The sequence below is a fragment of the Acyrthosiphon pisum genome, chromosome A1 (assembly GCF_005508785.2).
Source record: "Acyrthosiphon pisum isolate AL4f chromosome A1, pea_aphid_22Mar2018_4r6ur, whole genome shotgun sequence".
Lineage (NCBI taxonomy): Eukaryota > Metazoa > Arthropoda > Insecta > Hemiptera > Aphididae > Acyrthosiphon > Acyrthosiphon pisum.
Window position 1 is genome coordinate 124544272 of NC_042494.1, and position 21253 is coordinate 124565524.

Below are 21253 nucleotides of genomic sequence, written 5' to 3' on the forward strand. Positions count from 1 at the left end.
AAAGATAATTTTTATTTTCGGCCATTTAGTGAAGAGGATGGAATTATAGAGCAATTACTTTTTGTCAACAAATGGAATGGCAAAGATACTTACTAATCGATATGGTAATGTATGTTTTCTGGACGCAACATACAAAACTACAAAATATGCACTTCCATTATTCCTCCTTGTTGTAAAAACCAACGTTAACTATTCTGTTGTTGCTTCATTTTTTCAATGTGAAGATTCAAAATCTATTGAAGAAGGTTTAACAATAATTAAATCATGGAATACGACGTGGTCTCCTCAATATTTCTTAACAGATTACTGCGAAGCAGAATATAATGCAATTACCAGGATTTTCAATTGCCCAACTTACATATGTGATTTCCATCGAGAACAGGCATGGTTAAGATGGACAAATAAACAGGGAAATCTGAATATTAAAGAAAATCAAGGTGAACTTCTGATACTCTGGAGGAACATTGCTAACAGTAGAAACCACATTGAATTTATTCATAAAGTTGAGAAGATGAAGTTAACTGATGTATGGTTGAAAAATCCGAAGGCACAAGATTATTTTATTAAAACATGGCTTACAATTGAAGAAAAATGGACTAGTAAATTTTTTAAATTGGAATTTGATATTAAAATTGGTACAAATAATGGAGTTGAATCTCAAAATAAATTATTAAAACATTTTTATTTGAAGTTTTCTAGTGATAAATCACTAAATAGTACAATAGAAAACATTATTGAACAATTTTTACCACAATCTTTATGTAAATATCAGAAGAAAAATTTTAAACTTAATAATCATTATAAAAAAATATCAAATGTTATTCCAATTTTTCTACATGGACGACCTGAAACATTTGTGAAACATATATATGACCGATTTGTCATAGCTCAAAATATATACAGTGAAAAAAGAATAAACAAACTTACATTATTAGAACATCAGTTTGAAGTACAGAGTGAAAATGGGTCCAATGTATATGTAGTAGATTTTACTGTACCAAGTTGTACATGTTTAGATTTTGAAAAGTATCATTGGCCATGCAAACATATATGTGCCATATTCATATATGTACCAGGTTATTCATTTAATGATCTGCCTGAAAAATTTAAAAATAATGTTTACATATCCACCGACCCTAGGTACTCAATAACAAGGCCACAAGAAGTAAGTACAATTGATTTGAATATGCAAAATACTACAACTGCTGCTACTACAAGATTAATATTAAAAGAACAAAAATGTACAAGTGCTGAAAACATTGATAATAACAGGAATCTACCAATACAAAGTAGAGAAATTCTGAAAAAAATTACAGACCTGACTTACTTAATAGACCAAAGAGAATATTCTGCAGAATGGTTATAACAATTGAAGGTTCTAAATAGTGTTTACGAAAAGATGAGTGGTATGGCAAATAAAGAAGATGGGCTAAACTTATTACCTTCTAAACGCAATTCATTAGCATTATTAGACTTGCCAAAAACTACAAAAAAAAAAAGAATTAACCAAACAAGACAAATTAACATGCTAATAAACTATTGACAAACATACTATGTATAGTAATTTTTTTACAAAATTGTGTTATACCTTTTTATTTTATAAAATAATTTTATATCTGTGGAATTGATAAATAATAGTATGTGAATTGTGAACTAAAATAATAATAATTATAATAATCCATGGTGAATACTGAATACCTAATTAATTTTATGAGAAATGAGAATGTGATAAAACAAAAATGATAACGACTGTATAATGATAACAATATTATGGTGCCGTAATAGGTAGTATTTATAACGACCCAATCTAGTCCACAAAAACAGTTGAGCCACTTTCTTTTATTCTGTGATATTACGATAATTAATAATTATTAATTAATTACATTTTTACCCAACGGTCCACCAATTATATTAATTAATAGTTCATGGTTATAAGTATTTTGATAAATTGAAAAAAGTCATAAGTAGGAATGTAGGAAATAAAAACAAAAATAAATTGATAATCATTTATTTGAAGTCTATATGTTTCGTCACTTCTTGGGACCACTGTAAAAATGTTTTAACCTCACAAAATGTACAATCACTAAATCTCTTTTTTTCTAAGCTAGCTCTTCTTGTTAGTGTTACTTCTGTTATTAATTTATTTACTTGTAATCGAAAAAGGATTTCACCGCCGTCAAAATGGTAAGTTTAATCCAAATTTATCTGAATAATCGTTCAACTAATACATAATACACCTCTGTATCGAAAAATTCATAACATTTTCAGTGTTTGTGATGTCTTAGGATTTTTTCCTTGTTTGACTTGTATATGTTTTTAATTGAATCAGACAAAGTACAACTATGGTTATAATAAAATTTTATTATATCTTTAGTATTTAGTATGTTTCTTATTAATAAATTATTTTATTTTTACAGGCCAAACGTACAAAGAAAGTAGGAATTGTAGGTAAATATGGTACCCGATATGGTGCCTCGCTGCGTAAGATGGTCAAGAAAATTGAAATCACCCAGCACAGCAAATATACCTGTTCGTTCTGTGGAAAAGTAAGGATATTTATTACAATATTAAAGTACTTGATCGATATTAAAAAAGTTAATAGGAACTACCTAATCGTGTTTTAAATAGTGACCAGTTGAAAGGATAACAATTAGGTTTTGAGTAAAAATTGAACATATGTTTTAATTTAAAGTAGGCTCCTGAAAAAACTAGAAAAATTACTCAATTTTCATTTTAATATGATTGTATTTTTTTCATAAAATATTTGAGTCATTTGTTTTTATATTTTACATATACGTTATGTTATATTTACTATCCATCTATTGAAATTAATTAAAAAAACGACTTGATATATTATAATTTTTGGCTAGTGGATACTGGATACTTAATAATTAAAATACATTAAATTACATTATTACCTATTTCTTATAAATTAAAATATTAAAATGATATTTGGTTCAGCTGTTTTATTTGATTAGTGATTGTATATACCTGATTTAAATCATAAATACTTATTTAGCAATGAAATGATAGTGCACTGAACAACATTTTATTCAGTGTTATATTATTTAAGAGGATGTCTGTGCACCATTTGTTTCCTCTCTGACCCAAACACAATATAGTAAATTATGTTTAGTAGTAGAATTCAGCTATTATCAAACTTTAATTTAAGAACATCACCTGTGTCCCTGCGTTGGCGTTTTACGATATTTTAATTTTTATTCAATTTGAATTTATAAGCATTTTTAAATTGTAATAATTAATAGTTTAAATCAGTGGTTCCTTACACCTTTTTGACCCTACAAACCACTTAGAAAACTTTTGATGTGTCACGGACCACCTCAATTTCAATCATTAATTTTTCTTATAAAAAAGAATCATTTTATTATTTTATGCATTTTAGATTATGAATTAACAAAAAACAATAAAATTCCTTATAGCAGGCCTATAATGTTTATAATTGATTAATTGTAGGTAAAAGTTTAAAGCTATTAACAATTTAATGTGAATTAATATTGTAAAAAAATGTATCATATTATTATATTTATCATAACAGCTCATTAGATCATATGTTAAGAACTAGTGGTTTAGACGCTCATAACTTATATACATGGGATTGAAGTTATGTTTTATAATTTTTAGTTTGTAATTAATTGGTATTCAGGCAAAATATATTAAACAATATTCTTCTTTTTAAATATAAGTACAATATTAGCATTAATATATTTACTTCTTAACAGCGGATGACTAATCTTTTATTTCTCTAATTTGGTAAATCCTTAGATCGTATACTATAGATAGAGCTACTGCATTATAAAAGTGTACTACGTGTTGAAGACATCATAAAGACTAGTCGAAGGTAACTGATTTCTTTGCGCATGCTTTTCAGTGCTTGTCGCATTTTTATCATATTTATCACTAAACTAGCAGTGATATAAATAGCGCATGATAACAGTTGTACCAATCGTGCGCATGAATGCGTGATGTCAATCATGCACATTTGCACATATTCACCTTAGTTTGTTGGCTTCGGATATTTAGCCAGTAGCTCTATCCATACTATAATATGATCTAAGGGTAAATCTCACAGTTTTCTCAAAATCTACTGAGTTTTTTTTTTAAATGTTATGATAGTTGATTAACACTGGTTTAAAATGTATTATAATTTTTATTTATTATTTTTAATTTTTTAGGAATCCATGAAGAGAACTTGTGTAGGAATTTGGTCATGCAAAAGGTGTAGACGAACTGTAGCAGGTGGAGCTTATGTATATTCTACAACCGCTGCAACCACTGTACGATCCGCAATCAGACGTTTGAGGGAAGTGAACGACTTGTAATTTCCAACATTTGATCATTATCTAATATAAGGACATTAAAAAAATAAAATTGTTATTTTTTTCCTTATCCTTTTAAATGAATTTGTGAACATTATTTACTATCCTCTTTATTGAGTTAAGTGACATTTATATAGTATATAAAACATTTAAATGGGTAAATATATAATACCTTGGCTAGTTTTAAAAAGTTTACTTAAAAATCTATTAGTATTACATTTCTACTTCAGATATCAAATACTTTGTTATTATTTAAGTACTTGTCCATTCAGTGGCGTAACGTGGGTTTTAAGAAAGTGTAAGCAGAAAAACTAATGCATTGGAAATTTATTAGTAATTTTACAGTCAACTACAAATGTACACGGCCGCCGATTATCCCCTTATCCGTAATACAAATAATAATAAACCGGTTGGTACTGTGGTGTATGCAAAATCATAAGTGCTTACAAATTGTATATAAATACGAGCCCCCTCTATGGCATTGTACGAAAGCCGTGTCTATTAGTTCACGTAAGCAGTTTCAGAACATGTTACACGACGGCACAGCGCGTCAATACCAAGTGTTAATAAAATGAAAATAGATTTTCCAGTTTTTCCACCATCATACGCAACAGCCGACGACGATGACCAAAATATGGCTGTGTTCGTACTTAATAAAAAAATAAACTAAACAATAAGAAATAGTCAAAGATTTAATTTGAATTGTAATTTGTTATTATAATGACATAAATATTAACTTATTTTTCCTTTTTTTCAACTGTAAGCAGTGCTTACAGTGCTTACATGCATGCTACGCCCCTGTGTCCATTTCACATAAGTGCTCCCAAAACATTTATATATAATGACTGAAAGGTAACACTAGGTTAAACAGTTAGAACATCCTTGTAAAATGTAATTTATATTTTTAAGACCATAGACAATATTGCTTTAAAAAAATCTTGAACAAACTAATTTGAGTTGAGTTCAGCAAGTAGTGTGTTCTTTTTGTCTCATATGGAAACTTTCTTTTATTGTATGGAAAAAAACTTAATTTTACATCTTACATCATTGATTCAAGTGGAACTATTATGAAATTTAATATTGATAACACTTCTCTAATAAAATCAATAAAATAATAGCACCAAAATGGTCGATCATTAGTGTTGATGTTTATGTGCTTGATACTTCATAAAATATTAGTGACGCATCAATTTGAAGTCTGTTTTAATGGTTAAACTAAACATTATTTGTATTTAGTTAAGCTTTATGATAAAAAGTAGTAGACATAAAATGTTTATTGTAATATTATTTTAGTTGAGTTTTAATAGTTCTTGCATTGGTAATATTTCAACATTCAATTTTATGATATATTATTACATGTTGCTGTGTGTTCAGGTACACAAATAATATATAATACTTAATAAGGTTATAATTACAAATGTTTCTCGACATTTCTCTCCAAAAATAAAGTATAACATACTTTTTATATTTTGATTTTTTTATAGTCGTAAGAACATAATATTTAGGTCTAACTATGCACTGTCTTGGTGAGATGCCCATGTTATATTCTTTTTATATATTATATATTATACGTTAAAGTTAATAGTCTGTACAGGGTGATCCATTTAACGTAAGACACTATCATTTAACCATCTACCTTTCGTATAATAAGTGTCTTGCGTTAAATGAATCTCACTGTATAGTTTAATAGGTAAACAATCTAGTCTATAATATCATAATTATTTATGTATACTATTATACTTGTCACTTGCAGATATGATAAAAGTACCTATATTATTTTTTATATATAAATATGGCTAAACAATGATATACTTAGCAGAAGTGGGCTTATGAACATTTTTTTTCTGGTTTTAAAATATTTTTAACTCTATTAATTTATAAATTTTCAAAAAAAGATTATCTAGTTGACTTTACGCCAACAATGTATTTGAATAAAATATTTTAATGGACATATTTATGGTTCTTTAGACTTGAATCACCACACCGCTTATATTTGTTCGTAGATCAACAAATGTTATTGAATAATTTTTGTTTGAAGTAATTATCCAAAATTCCGGGTATTTTTTTAAATAGCGACTAACGAGTGCTTACTTATACAACAAGGGAATTTACCAAAAAAATATTTGCCGCATATTTACCTATCACTATTCACTACTAATTGTAAGACGGAGACAACACATGTCTGTGTAACGTCCTCTATAATATTACAAACAACATAATATGTATAATATGTATCATTTTTTTTACCTGTATAGTTTTATAATATTATTAGTCCATTAAGCGGGGCCGGACTGGGCAGACGGGAGTTTCCCGGTGGGCCGCTTATACTGGTAGGGACGTTTTTTTATAGGTTTACCTATATCGGTTAAAACTCATCCTGTCGACATAGACGCATTTTCTAATATATGCAAGGTCGGATTAAGGGGGGGTCTAGCCGGGGCGGAAGCCCCGAGGCCCTCTCAACTCTCAAGTACCAAAATGATAGGGGCCCAAACAATTTTAAGCTGATACACATTTTTTAGTGATTTTAAAGAAAAGTTTTTCAATATTTTAAAAACCATTTTTTTTCTATCGACAAGAACAACTAATTAGTAAATACCTACAAAAGCATAATGGTAGAAAAGACGCATTTTACTGTTATTTAATATTTTCATTGATATCAATAGTTAATAATGTTATTTATGTATGGAGAGAGCTTTTTCTAAATTAACTAGAGTAAAAATAAGTATATAACCAGTCAAACCCAAGAAGACATACAAATGATTTTATATTCTGAGAATGATTTGTTAAAATCATTAGACTTAAATAAAGTACTAAGAGAGTTGGCTTCTAGTAAAGCAATAAAAAATTATTTTATTTTAATTTTTTTTTGATATTAGTTATAATGAGTATTGTTAATGATTATTGTTAATAAATTTAAAAGTTATTATGAAAATTTGAATTTAATTTAATGAAATATGAAGTAGGTATTAGTTTTTATTATACCACAATAAAATTAGTAGTTATAGACATAAATTACATTTACCTATTCATTTTATAATTTTATAATGCAATTTATTATGAATTTATGAAATAGTTAGAAAGATGTGAATTCTTGCGAGCGTAGCGAGCGGCTTTGTAAAGCGTGTTTTGTCAAAAGGGCCCATATGAAATTGTAGTCCCGGGGCTCAATAGGTTCTTAATCCGGCCTTGCTAATATGAAATAATGTATAAATTATAAAAAAAACATGCTTATGTATTGTACCATATTATTATCTTCATTAATCGGTAGATTAATCCCTACCTTTATCGTAACTTACGCCTGAACCGCCTAAAATGTGTGACAATTATCATCATATAAACTCCCACCTATTCCGGTGCCGCCGTAGTGGCTGAACTAAGGTATAATAATGTGCTCGGTGGACACAATGTCACAAAAGAGCTCAAACCTAGGCCTGCGCGATTATTCTTTGACACAACCGATTATCAATTACAGGTTCTAATCGATTTTTCCGGTTAATCCGGTTAATTTCCTACATTTTGTTTTAAGCTTATTAAATATTATCAAAGTAAGGCCCTATTAGCCCTATTAGCCCCCCCAAATTTCAAATGCTATTTGCGCCTATGATAATAATATTATGTATAATTTTATATCTTCACATTTTTTTTATATTTTAATGGTTTTTTGCCAAACTACATTTTAATATTATCTACATTCTACACAGACACACAGTAAAAAATATTTTGTGTTGTTACGCCTTATACTCTTATTATAGTTATTATTATAAACTATTCACTTTAATTGAGAGTATAGCTATTTTTATTATTATCAGCTTAGTAGTGAACGGTGGTATATTATAGTATACTAGTGTTTTAAGTGTTTATCTAGAAATAATTTAGATTTGACCGATTTGGGACTATGTCTGTAGTACGAAAATTTGGATATTTTAGGGACTGGGCCCCTAATATAATGGATATTGGATAGTCAGAATTACAATTTTTTATTATTGTCTTTATTTATTACTGACTGGTTGTGTACAATATACATGACAAACAATTTCAAAAAAACTACAACATAATAATTATATAATAAGTATAACAAAATAAATAAAAAACTGTTAAAACATAAGTAATATCATATATAAATAAAAAAAAAAACAATCAATAATCAATTAATGATTATTTTTTTATCGATTTATCGATTAATCGATTGATTGATATTAATCGATTTAATCGAAATAACAATTAATCGGTGTATTAAGATATTGTAAAATCACCGATATAACCGATTAATTATATGTATAATCCATTAATTGTTATAACCGCACAGGCCTACTCAAACCTTAACACATTGCTTAATATGTATTAATGTGTATTCTGGAGTTTAAACATAATATGTATTTTAAATAAAAATGACAAAATTTCTTTGTATCAACCAATTTTTAATTTATTTAATTTTTAATAATAAATTTATGTGTTCAAATTCACAAAATAATATACAATCATTTTATATGAAAATATATGATTTTTTAGGGTTGTTTTTATAGGTATATATAAATGGGCAGGCTGATTTTTTTTATTTTCCCGGTGGACATTTTTGACCCAGTCCGGCAAGTCTTGGGTTTTTTAAAGGCATTTTTCTTGTTTTTTTGATGAATAAATCTGTGCCATAGTAATTACTAATATTATTTTATGTCATAGGTGGGTATGAACTTAAGGGTGGTACAAATGAGACTAGTTCCATAAGGAGCCAAAGACTATAGGTACAATATTGTTTTTGCATTTGTATTTGTTACATTAATACATTATAAACTATATTTGCACTCGGATTTTTGGTTGATAAAATATTTCGATTTTCAACTTCAGGGGTGGTTTCCGGTAGAACATTTGACTTACAGTTGGTGCATTTCAAAGGTTAAAATTGAAAATTCTATATAATCATTTTATATAATTTGTACACTGTATAATTTTCAAAATATTTTCAGTTTTTTTTTTCTATAATCCTCTATTAACAGTTTTTTACTCGATTGAATATTTGAATACAATATGTTTGATGGTTTTATTAAAAATACATAGGCACGATTTTTTTTTTTTTATAAAAATGTAAGCTTCAAAAGGTTAAAGTTTGTAGGTAGTTAAAAATGTATAAAACGTACAATTTTTATAGTTAAGACTTTAAAATATTTAATACAATGTTCTCCATTAGTAGCTTATACTGAATACAAAAAATATAAAATATACGTGACAACAATATTTTTTATAGTCGTTCGAAGTTAACATTTTAACGAAATTGGATATTTAAAGTTTATTTTAAACAAAGAATAATGATGTCCGGTAGTTATTTTGTTATAATTAAAAATCATTATTCGTATTCTGTAGAGACTTCAGCATTTTCGTATATTATATATTTGATAATTTGAATACATGCAATTATAGCCAATAATCTCGGCAATAAGTAATAACATATAGACATTTTCAAAATATTTGTACTCTTTTCGACTTTCATTATTTTGAAAAAATTTTATTTTTTATAATAAGTATATTATTCTTTAAAAGTTAAAGGAATGATTATACCTAAGAATGTAATAATTGTAATTTATACAATAGTACTACCTATATAAAGTACCTACTATAATATGTACCTAAGTTTATGCACTGCATGTTTTGTATTGTATTATATTGCAGTGGCGAGGCGAGGCTATTTTCACACATTGAGCAAAGATTTTATTCTAACCACCCACCCACCCATCTAATATTTTATGAATAAAAAATTGCGTTAAATTAAATTATGTTTATTATTTATTTAACATTTATATATAGGTAGGTACAATGACAGTACATTCTTAAAACGTTTGAAGTCAATAACATAGGTACATAGCTTCTATAGTTTATTATTTTCTTATTTAAGTTATTTTTTAAGATTCTGACCGGAGCTAAGTTGTTTTCAAAAACGTGGTAAAAACTAAAAAAATATAAGGAAAAAAGGTGGGTAAGTGGATATCGCTCTGACGTACCTTACATATTTTTTTAACTACAAAATCATTTTTAAATATTAAATATGATAAATGTTGTCAAAAATTGAACTTTAAATACATATAAAAAAAAATTGTGCTTTTGAATTTTTACACTGATATTTAAGCAATATATATCAGGAGCTTTGTAATAAGCTTTGGTGCTTTTTGGCCTAACAAATAAAATTTTGTTGGAATGTTTAGAAAACAATTTTTAAATTGCTTATAAACAGCTCAAAACACGTTAAAATATTTTGAAAATTTTATCAAGTATGGGAATTCACAAAATAAACATATAAACATATGATATACAATTCAAGAATTTATGGTTATTCGTTTTTGAATTACATCAAAATAAGAAAATCGCTACATATGAGAAGTCGAGTGAATATCTAAATGTTATAAAAATTTAATTTGACTTTCTTATAGACATTTTTATTGATAAAGATAGATACTCTTATAAGGAATTTTGAATTACATTTGAAAATCTTAGACTTAAAAAGAAAATTTTTTAGGAATTTTTATCTCAAAATAATTTACACATTGAGTTTTACGCTTTTTGTCAAAATCCGAATTTTAAATACTTATGGAAAAACTATATGGATATATTATGTAACTATATGGATTTTTAATATTTTACAAATTTCACTGTAACAATAAATTAAGAGCCTTGTATTAAATTTTCAAGTTTTTTTACCCGACAAATAAAATTTTATTGACGTTCATAGAAAAAAAAACATTGGAAACTGAAAATGTCCTTCAACAGTTCAAAACAAATTAATATTTTTTGAAAATTTTTATTGTGTATATAAAATGCTAATATAAACAACCAGTGAAAATTGCATGTTTCTACGGTCATTTGTATTGCAGAGTTATACAAAAAGCCAAAATCGATTTTGTCGAAAACCATCTTTGTGTAAAAATTCCCGTTTTTCCTTAATTTTTCTTTTCTTTTTCTAGCGCTTTCAAACATTATTAGGATTTTTTAGAATTTAGACCCCCTTAAAGTATTCAATTCCTATCAGAAATGATACTGTTGAAGAAAATCTAAGCATTTTTACTGTCCTAAAAGGTGATGACAGTTTTAAAATAAAAAAAAACACTTCATTGTAAAATCAATTACATTCATCGCTCCACTCAGAATCTAAAATGAGAATTTTTACACAAAGCCAAATTTCATCAAAATTCTTACCGAATATTGGCAAAATATTTTGATTCTTTTTGAACTATTGATAGCTGTATACCTAAGCAATTGATTTTTAATTGCTGTCAGTAAAAAATTTTTGGTAGGTCAATAAACTTGAAAATGTAATAGGTGGAGTTCAAAAAGTTGTTAATAGTGAAATTAAAAAAAAGTTGAGCGTAGGTAAGTCCTCAATAATTTTGTACGACTGTCTGAAGTTAGAATTTTGACGAAATTCACCAGTCTCGAACATTTGCAATATACTTTTCATTTAGAAATTATTAAAACATTTTTATATATAAGTTATGAAAAGAAAATGACGAAAAATTGCAAATTATATTGTAGTTAAAAAATAAAAATGTATAAAATGATACATTTTTTAGTTATCTAATGATTGAAAAATAAAAACATAGTTTTTCATAAATAGTTGATATTGTAACCCAAATCTCTAAAAATACATCTACACAGTCATTTTTATAGACATTTTAAGTTCAAATTAAAAAAAAAAATAGATATGTAATAGGTAGGTACCTAAACGAAAAATAACGTTTTTAGTTATTTTTTTGTAATTTAAAAATATTATTCGTGGGTAGTTACATAAAACTTTTAAAGTAAACAAATTAAATGTTTTCGACAAAGTAAATTTAACATACTCTTAGTATAAATGACTTTAATAGCAATATTATAAAATATACTTAAAGTAATATCGGCAGACAGTCTTCGTTCAGTTTTGGTTTTGGTGTACAATTATTTTATATCATTGAATTAACATTTAACACATCCATTACAATGACCCATTTGACATCTAATGAACAGCAGAGCGGTACCTATTTGCCACCTTTTTTTACATTAGTACTTCGTTAATTTTATAGTATACCTATTGTGTACAGTATATGTATGCTAAAAATGAATACCTATTACCCAATACCCACCCACCCAAATTTTGCCTCCAAGCTATCGCTCCTCTAGACCCCCTTCGCCACGCCACTGTTATATTGTGTTACTAATTACTATTACCTTTGCAGATTGTATAAGTTGACGGGCAAAGTGTGTGTGGCCAATTATGTTTGGCTTACAACATTTTGGTGTGATATCGTTCGACTCAAATAACGATAACAACATATATCAAATTGCATACACCGTTATTTTGTTTATCACCGGCATATCTCTTATTATCGTGTTTCCTTTGGTAAACGATAAGTTCGACGACTGGTCAAAGGCGTTCTCCATGTCTTTGACGGTGGTAACGTGTAGTTCGGGGATCATAACTTCGTTGATATCAAGAATGATCGTTGTATACAACATCAAGTTTAAATATCAAAAGTTTAAGACGACATTGGAAGGATTCGAGATTTACATACCAATGAACTCCGTCGCCTCTAAACACATCAAGTATTTTTCTTTTTCCGTGATTTTCTTCTTCATGAGTTTTATCATAGCCACAAATTCCCTAAGGTTGTTTTACATATTTAATAATCACGTTAATCCCTTTTTAATGACGACATTTTTTGGTTTATATTACATGCACAACCTGAGTATGGTGTGCACGGAATTGCATTTTTCCATCCAGTGTTTTTTAGTGTACACGAAGTTTCGAGATATAAACGAAAAGTTAATTCAAATAAACGACGAACAGAAATACTACAATTTTAATGTACGATATTCGTTTACTGGAACCCAAGTGGCGACTCCGAGGAATAGTGACGACAAATCACCACCCTGTGTGATCATGTATGAAAAAGATTTTTACTGTCCAAAGGACAAAAGTTTTCCATTGGCGAACACTATAGAGCTGTTTAGAATTAGACACTGGCTATCCAGGGAAGCTATCAATGACATAAAATGTTTATTTGGCTTTCAAATGGGCATGTCTATCATTATTTTAGCTGTTACTGTATTATTCGACATATATACGGAATTATTTTATTCGTACACAAACAGTTCGTTTAGTAAATCAGTATTCCGATCAAAGATTCTATTCATTGGGTGGATGCTACAATACTCCACAAGGCTTGGCCTCATAATTGTCACAGCACACACTACAATACAGCAGGTTGGTAAGACATCTGTAGGTACTTTATTACCCAAATTTTTGGTATTTAGTATTTAAATAAAATTTCTTTTGCATATTTACCTAATTAATATATATTTTATAGTAGCTAATTAAATGATAAATTAGGTAGTGCAGTATATTATATTATTATTTCAGTTATTTAAGGCGGACATTTTCAATAGGCCTACATGCGGGAAACATGTTAATACGCCCCTGCCTATACAGGGTCATAAAATAATAATATTATCACTTTTTTGAAAATGCCTATTATGTATACAACATATTATATTGAAAAAGCGTAACTAATAAATATTTATATTCCATAGATATATACAACAACTTGTATATATCTATATATATAGTATATTATGCATATTGCATAATTTACCATATATAGGTACCTAGGTACCTATAGTAACTAACTATACGTCTATACCTAATGATTAGTACGGCTTGAATTATTTTAATACATTTTCATCTTTTTTTTTTTTGGTTTGCCTGACACTACGTTTTCTGAGCTACAAATGTTTCGTTTCAAGTCAAACTATTCGTTATCAATGAATTGAAGGGATTTCACACTACCTATGAAAAATAGACCTATACATATTCCAACGTACTAACTTGAGTTTTATTTCGGTAATATTTTTAAAACATATTAAAATTTTTTTTTAATCTTTCGACAGCAAACGGTGTAAGCGTTACGCACTCACATGCACTTGTTACAAAAGTCCTAAAATGTAAAGTTAATATACCTAAGTTAGAAATATATTTTAAAATACTATTTTCTTTAAAACTTCAAAAATAATTTAATTTTCGGCTGTTCTCGATATTCATCTGTTTTTTGGTTATGCCAATGCGGTAAACTCCGACAGAATATAGATTTTAAAAATAATAATGTATTACTTAATTTAGGATGGAATATAAATCCACATTCACTTACAAGTTAGAAGTTACATGTTATAATGTTACATAGTTACATACTTACATATACCTATTATATTTTGGAATATGATAAAGACAAATTACTAAGCTGAAATGTAGTATTTAATATTTAGGAACGGGGAGTGGTGTAGACGTGACTGCGTTAAATAATATTGCACTTAGAACGTAACTTTTAAATTGTTAGATTGAGCTCCTCTACTTAATTTCTCCCAATTGCAGCTTTGATTTTAATATACTAGAACTAAGTAGGTAGATATATAAATTACTCATCTAGTAGCAGATAAGCCTACCTATCTATTAATTATAATATTTTATTACTCAGTCATTTTTTTTTATTGTAGGCGGTTAAAACCAAAAAGTTAATTACGGAAATGAACAATCGACACACAGATAGTAATACGAAAGAAGAGGTAATAATTGTCAAGCAGTTAATCCCCATAAAATATGATTTTTATTCTATTCTCTTCATTCTTATTTCTTATTATATCATACAATTATACACAAAACTATTTTTTCAATTATATATGTATTTAAATTTACAGCTACAATTATTTTATAATCAATTATCTATCTGTTCACCTGAATTCACCATTTTCGACATTTTGACAATAAACAATAGTCTCATAACATCGGTAAGTAATTAGCAAATAATGCGTAAAGGGAATATAGTACCTACATTTTGTATGAAATAAAAATATTCAATATATAGCCAACAAATTATATCTATATTCTCTATAAATAATAGTTATAACTTATAAATAACTTATAAGTTATAACTATTACATGTTATCAACGTAATAATATAATATAGCATTAGCGTACACAAGTGAAGCCCTCCCCCTATTGTCCATATTATTATTATTTAAAAAAAAAATAGATTAAAATAAACTTACTGAATACGCAGAAAAAATGTTGAATCTAATTCAAGTTCATAACGTGTTCGATATATTTCGTATTTCGTGTTGAATCTTCTATTTATTTATATATTTAATTTTATTATTGCTGACTATGATCAATTTAATTTTAATCGTTGTACACTTGCAAGTTGCAGTGGCGTAGCCAGGATTATGAAATGGGGGGTGTTTTAAGTATAGATTAAAACCAAGTTTATACAGTTTTCGTATATAAATACATTTAGGGTTCAAGACTTGACTTGTTCCACTAAAAATTATCGAAATATGCAGTCGAAATTCTCAAAATATGCTTAAATATATGTACTATGTAGCAACATGTTTATATTATTTTTGATAAATCATAAAACATATTGCAATTTTAGTAATAAAAAACTAAAAAATAAGTAGGTATATAAACTTCATAAATAAATAAATAACAGCTTTATTTTTAAAAATACTGGCATATAATAGGTATTAGGTTAATAAATAAGTAATAACTAGGGCTAGGATTTTGTAGTATTTGCATTTTCTTTCATAGTACTACAGGACATAGCTAATCAAAAACAAAATTCGATTCATTCATCACAGAGTTCAAATATGCAATAATTTTGATTTTGCTTTTTTTGCATTTTCTTATGATATTCGTAAATAAATGCTTTTTTGGTACTTTTTTGTCAGTTTATTAGCTTTTTAATTAGTTTTTGTTAATTATACGCATATTTAACATTTTTAGAACATTTACGTACATATTTATCTAAATTATTATTTATTAATTTATTTTAATTGTGTTATTATATATACTTATTTCATAATTTCGTAGTGAAATATTATCGCCTTATCGGAAAATATTTCTGAAAATAGATTCTTAGATTTTGATCCCCGAGTGGGGAGTAATGGTTATGTAATACGTTGACATTAATCGACATTTAATAAAACGGTTTTTAATTTATTTTTTTCAATATTTATAAATTGTGTTTAGTTGTTCTAAGAATTACTTAGTGTGACTTATAAAAGTGTGTTTAATAAATTATTTTTTGATATTAAAAATATTTTTCAGCTAAACATAAAAATGTTCAAGTCTTTTTTAGTTGTATTTTCTTGGTTAAAATGCTTTTTTTGTAGAATTATTGACAAATTTTTAATTCTTTTATTATAGGTTTTTAGTGCTTTATTTTCCTAGCCCTAGTAATAACGAATAACATGATATTTGAACACCTTGATAAACGAACACGTACCTATATATACTGATGTTCATTTCTTCGTACAATCTACAATTTAGATGTCAATTATAGTTTAGACAGACACAAAAAAAAATAAAAAAATAAAAAATAAAAAAAAAAACACACATCATTGTAAAATCAATACATTCATCGTTCCACTCAGAATCTAAAATACAAAAATGTGGAAATGCAAACTTTGTATTCAATTTCGCCATTTCATAAAACAAATTTATAACTTGCAAGCAGTCCCGAACCCTACAAACAATATATTTATTAGGAGGGAAAATGTCATGGGGGTGGGGGAGGGGGGGTTAAACCACCCCCCCCCCCTGACTACGCCACTGTACACTTGTACCTGTTATATTTATACTTGTACCTGTAATATTTGTATCTGCTCCTATTTTAATCTAAATATTGTTTTGATAATAGATGATGTCTGCTGGCGCAACATATATACTTATATTAGTACAATTTCAATCGGAAAAAACAACTCACAAGAATCATTATTTATCAAACCGTCCATAAAAAAAATGAAAAATGGTAGGTAACCTTTATGCAAAATAAAATTTTACTTGTAGGTATCATTTTCATTCTTCTGCTATCGCCTATCTTATATTCCTACTGTAATTTATTGTACCTATTGTTTTTTAATGACTTATGTTATTATATTATTAGCTAATATATGTACCTATAGTATCTAAAAAATCCAACAAAGTTAAATAACAAAAAGTATATAAAACATATAAAAAATATATGTACCTACTATGTTAAAATGTGTTTTAAAAAAATATGTATTACATTTAGTTATTACAAACTTCTTATTGTATACTACTTGGATACTACTACTTGGATCAAAAGTTAAATATAAGGTTACAATATTTAATTTAAAAATAGTATTGTATTTATCATTCATACTCGGTAAATCACTATTTTAAATTTAAATAAGTTTTTATGTCAAGTACATATTATATACTGCTAATAGTCAAATATAATACTTACCTAATATAATGATATTAAGGGGCCTGCACGTGACCTGTTTTTTTGCTCAAAAACATGCATTACATGTAATTCCTGCAGGAAAATCTCTCACGCCTCATAGAGTGATCCGATTTCGATAATTTTTTTTTTTTTGAAAGAGAAACGCTTCTTACAGGGCGCATTGAACTTGGATTTTCAAGTTTCTATTTCTAAACCATATAATACGACTTTGAATATGGTTGATTTTCACAAGATTTTGTTATTTTTATTATGTTTATTTTAAGCATCGAAATAAAAAATCAAAGTTCTATGCACTCTGTAGAAAATCCTTCTCTTTTTAACGAAAAAAAATTGATCAAATCAGTCATCTACGATGCGTGAGAATTTTTCTTGTAAAGCGTGTTTTGAGCAAAAAATCATGCATTTTATTTTTGGTTGGCGGTGTCGTTGACGTATGTGCACACACAGTGCGTTCGTAGATGGCCCGGTACCCGCATACAGTCACACTCACACTAACGACGACACTAACGGTGACAACGAAACTGCATATTGCCCCTTTTTAAAGATACGCGAGCAGGCCCTTATAATAATATTTTTAAAATAAATGTTTTGTAGTATAATTATATTTTTTTTCACTAGCAAATTAGTTGTAATATTAGGTTAATATTAGGTATTTGATTTTGAAATGTTGATTGCAAATCTCAGTTATACGAACTGTAGTTTTAATAAAGATTACCTATCACTGTTAACAGCAATAACTTACAACTTGTCAGCTGTCACACAGTATAATAATAATTAATCATAGTCTTATTAATAATTCCCGCCACTGACTCCACTATTCCAGTACTACCAGTAGTCCTGCGTCCAGCTGGAGTGCACGACTACTGACAAGGGTACAATAGTTGCAGTCTGCACTCTACAGATGTACAGTCTAACAGCTACAACTTATATAAGCATATTTACTTTTGAAAAATGCTTACATAAATATTTGGTGAAGGTTTCATCTACGGTAATTTGTTTAAGAGTTGCACCAAAAAACAAAATATCGATTTTCTCGAAAACAGATTTTGCGTAAAAATTCCCGTTTTTCCTTAATTTTTCTTTTGTTTTTCACGGCGCTTTTGAACACTATTGAGGATTTTTTACTTTTGATCCTCTAAAGTACCTACTAGATTCACTTGCTTATCAGAAAAGATGCTGTTGAAAAAAATCTAAGCATTTTTACTGTCCTAAAAGGTGATTATATACACAAAAAAAAAACACATATTATTTGATAATTATTTGATGATTTGATGATTATTTGATGATTATACGCCCCGAAGAGCATTTAGTTAACAAAAATATGGTAACGTAGATAAATTACATAAGTAGAAAGTAAATTAATACAATTATATATAGATAACAGATAATAAAGTAAAGTGGTAGGACTAAGGTTGGTTTAATAGGTGTAACATTCTGTGGAGAGGCTGGCTGTGACCATACGAGGTGAGATGGGTAGGGATAGAGAAAAGAGAATGGTGTCTAGTAGAGTAGGAGGGAACGCGAAATGAAACAGTGGCTAGTAAGTCAGGGGAGTCGATGGTACCATTGAGTAGAGATGTGATGAACATGAGATCTGCGTGTTTACGGCGAGATGCCAGAGTTGGGATATTGAGAGTGGAGCGGATACCGGTATAATCATGAGGTGTGTGTTCAATATTTAATAAAAAGGCAATAAAAGATAGGAAACGATTTTGTTCTCGTCCAAGGCGCAATTGATCACAGGCCAGATATGGAAACCAAACGACCGATCCATACTCGAGGATGGAACGGACAAGGCTGAAGTAAAGGGTACGGAGACAGGTGGCGGAGGTAAAGAGGGATGTGTTTCGTTTGATGAATCCGAGGATCTTCAGGCTCTTCCCAACAGTAACATTTAAGTGGTGTTTGAAGCAGAGGGTGGGTGATAGATAGAAGCCTAAGTCTTTGATAAGATGGACGCGTAAGAGGGGGGAGCTACCAAGGTGGTATGAGTGTAGTATGGGGCTACGTTTCCTATAGAAAGTCATAGCGTGACATTTGTCCAATTTGAGGGGCAGGTTAAGGTGACGCGTTCAATCAAAGAAATCATCGAGTTCGGCATGTAATAAAAGACAGTCAGCGGGTGAGTCAATTTTACAAAATTTTTTATGTCATCCGCAAATAGGAGAACCTTGGCAAAAGAGAAACACTTATTTATTGAATTTACAAATATGATAAAAAGAAGAGGACTCAGATGACCTCCCTGTGGAACACCCAAGGAAATTACAGATAACTCTGAAACGGCTCAAATTAGCTTAACAAATTGTTTACGAGATGTTAAGTAGGACGCGAACCAGGATATGAGCGGCTGGCCGATACCGAGCGAGTCAAGTGTGGCAATGAGAAGTCCATGGTCTACTGAGTCAAACGCTTTCATGAAGTCAGTAAAGATTGTGTCAACTTGACTATTTTCCTCAAAACTGTTTAGTATGTAGGTAGTGAAAGAAATGCTGCTGGTGATGGTTGACTTGCCAGGACGGAAACCATGTTGAGAGTCAATAACTATGTGATTGAGGTTTCTTTTGATACAGGAATATACAATGGATTCAAGGAGTTTGGCCAGGTGTGGCAAGATAGAAATAGGTCTATAGTTGGAAACGCCAGAGCGGTCACCAGCCTTGAAGATGGGGGTGATAGAACAGGTTTTCTATACATCGAGGACAATGCCTTCGTCTAAGGAGCGCCTGAATATAATGAAGACTGGAGTAGTAATAGCATGCCGACAACTATATAGTAGACGAGCAGAGATGCCGTCTAGACCGTTAGAATATTATTAGATTATTGTAAAATCAATATACATTCATCGCTCCGCGCAGAATCTAAAAAACACACATCATTGTAAAATCAATACATTCATCGTTCCACTCAGAATCTAAAAACTAATAAAATTGGAAACTGAAAATGTCCCTAAACAGTTCAAAACAATTCAAAATCTTTTGAACATTTTATCGTGTATAGAAAATGCTATATAAACATTGAGTCAACATTTCATGTATCTACATGAAAGTCATGTATGGCATAGGTATCGGTCATTTGTTTTAAAGTTACACAAAAAATTGAAAATTACTGGGAATTTTAATTTTAATTTTTTATTTGTGTGTCTGTGTACACGATAAGTAGTCAAAATAATGCTTCGATTTTCAACTTCAATATCTTGTTCGATGGGAAAGTGAATATTGTTGGTGCATTAGGGAGGTCAAAAATTTGAAAGTCCCTATAGTTTTCAAAAGCACGTTTTCGGTGATTTTTCTCGCGGCATTAATAACTATTGAGAAAATCGAAAAATTTTTTAAAGTACCATCTTCATTCAATTTTCTAAAATATAAGGTACCATATGTTGAAATCGAAGCACTCCTTCTGGTAGAAATTTTGTAGACAGGATATAAACTAATTTTCACAGAATAAAATTTTTTTTTTAATTTCACCTATCAGTCGGGCTTCGGCAGCCAAAGCGATAACATGTGCGCTGTTCCGTAATGTGTTACGTATCTTATCAGTTTATTTTTAATTACCATGGCTAACGTGGTTTCTCCTATCGTTATAATTAACAAAAACACCGTTCGCAATCGAAAATGATGCCACTCCACAAAAAGAGCC

At 28.7% G+C, this 21253-nt stretch overlaps 2 protein-coding genes and 1 long non-coding RNA gene across 8 annotated transcripts; 2 read left to right on the forward strand and 1 right to left on the reverse strand.

Annotated features, from left to right (window-relative positions):
* Positions 1-212: 212 nt before the first annotated feature.
* LOC115033840 lies at positions 213-1700 on the reverse strand. 5 transcript variants are annotated; one of them, XR_003839167.1, is made up of 5 exons: positions 1589-1638; positions 1328-1484; positions 928-1097; positions 359-845; positions 213-233 (listed from the first exon to the last, which is right to left on the reverse strand). It is a non-coding gene; the product is annotated as an uncharacterized LOC115033840 (long non-coding RNA). The 5 variants fall into 5 exon arrangements; XR_003839166.1 differs by having other exon boundaries at positions 334-845; XR_003839165.1 differs by lacking the exon at positions 213-233 and having other exon boundaries at positions 240-845; positions 1319-1484; positions 1589-1700.
* A 382-nt stretch (positions 1701-2082) lies between these two features.
* Positions 2083-4417, forward strand: Rpl37a (ribosomal protein L37A). The gene is made up of 3 exons (NM_001126196.2): positions 2083-2184; positions 2418-2546; positions 4194-4417. Exons 1-3 carry the CDS (start codon positions 2182-2184, stop codon positions 4338-4340), a joined length of 279 nt encoding a protein of 92 aa, NP_001119668.1. The 5' UTR covers positions 2083-2181; the 3' UTR covers positions 4341-4417.
* A 16-nt stretch (positions 4418-4433) lies between these two features.
* LOC107884336 lies at positions 4434-17311 on the forward strand. Of its 2 annotated transcripts, XM_016806167.2 has the most exons (5): positions 4434-5711; positions 12536-13563; positions 14847-14915; positions 15048-15137; positions 17048-17311. In XM_016806167.2, exons 2-5 carry the CDS (start codon positions 12574-12576, stop codon positions 17141-17143), a joined length of 1245 nt encoding a protein of 414 aa, XP_016661656.1. In that variant the 5' UTR covers positions 4434-5711; positions 12536-12573; the 3' UTR covers positions 17144-17311. The 2 variants fall into 2 exon arrangements, with proteins under 2 accessions (XP_016661656.1, XP_029344096.1); XM_029488236.1 differs by lacking the exon at positions 4434-5711 and having other exon boundaries at positions 12452-13563.
* Positions 17312-21253: the final 3942 nt, after the last annotated feature.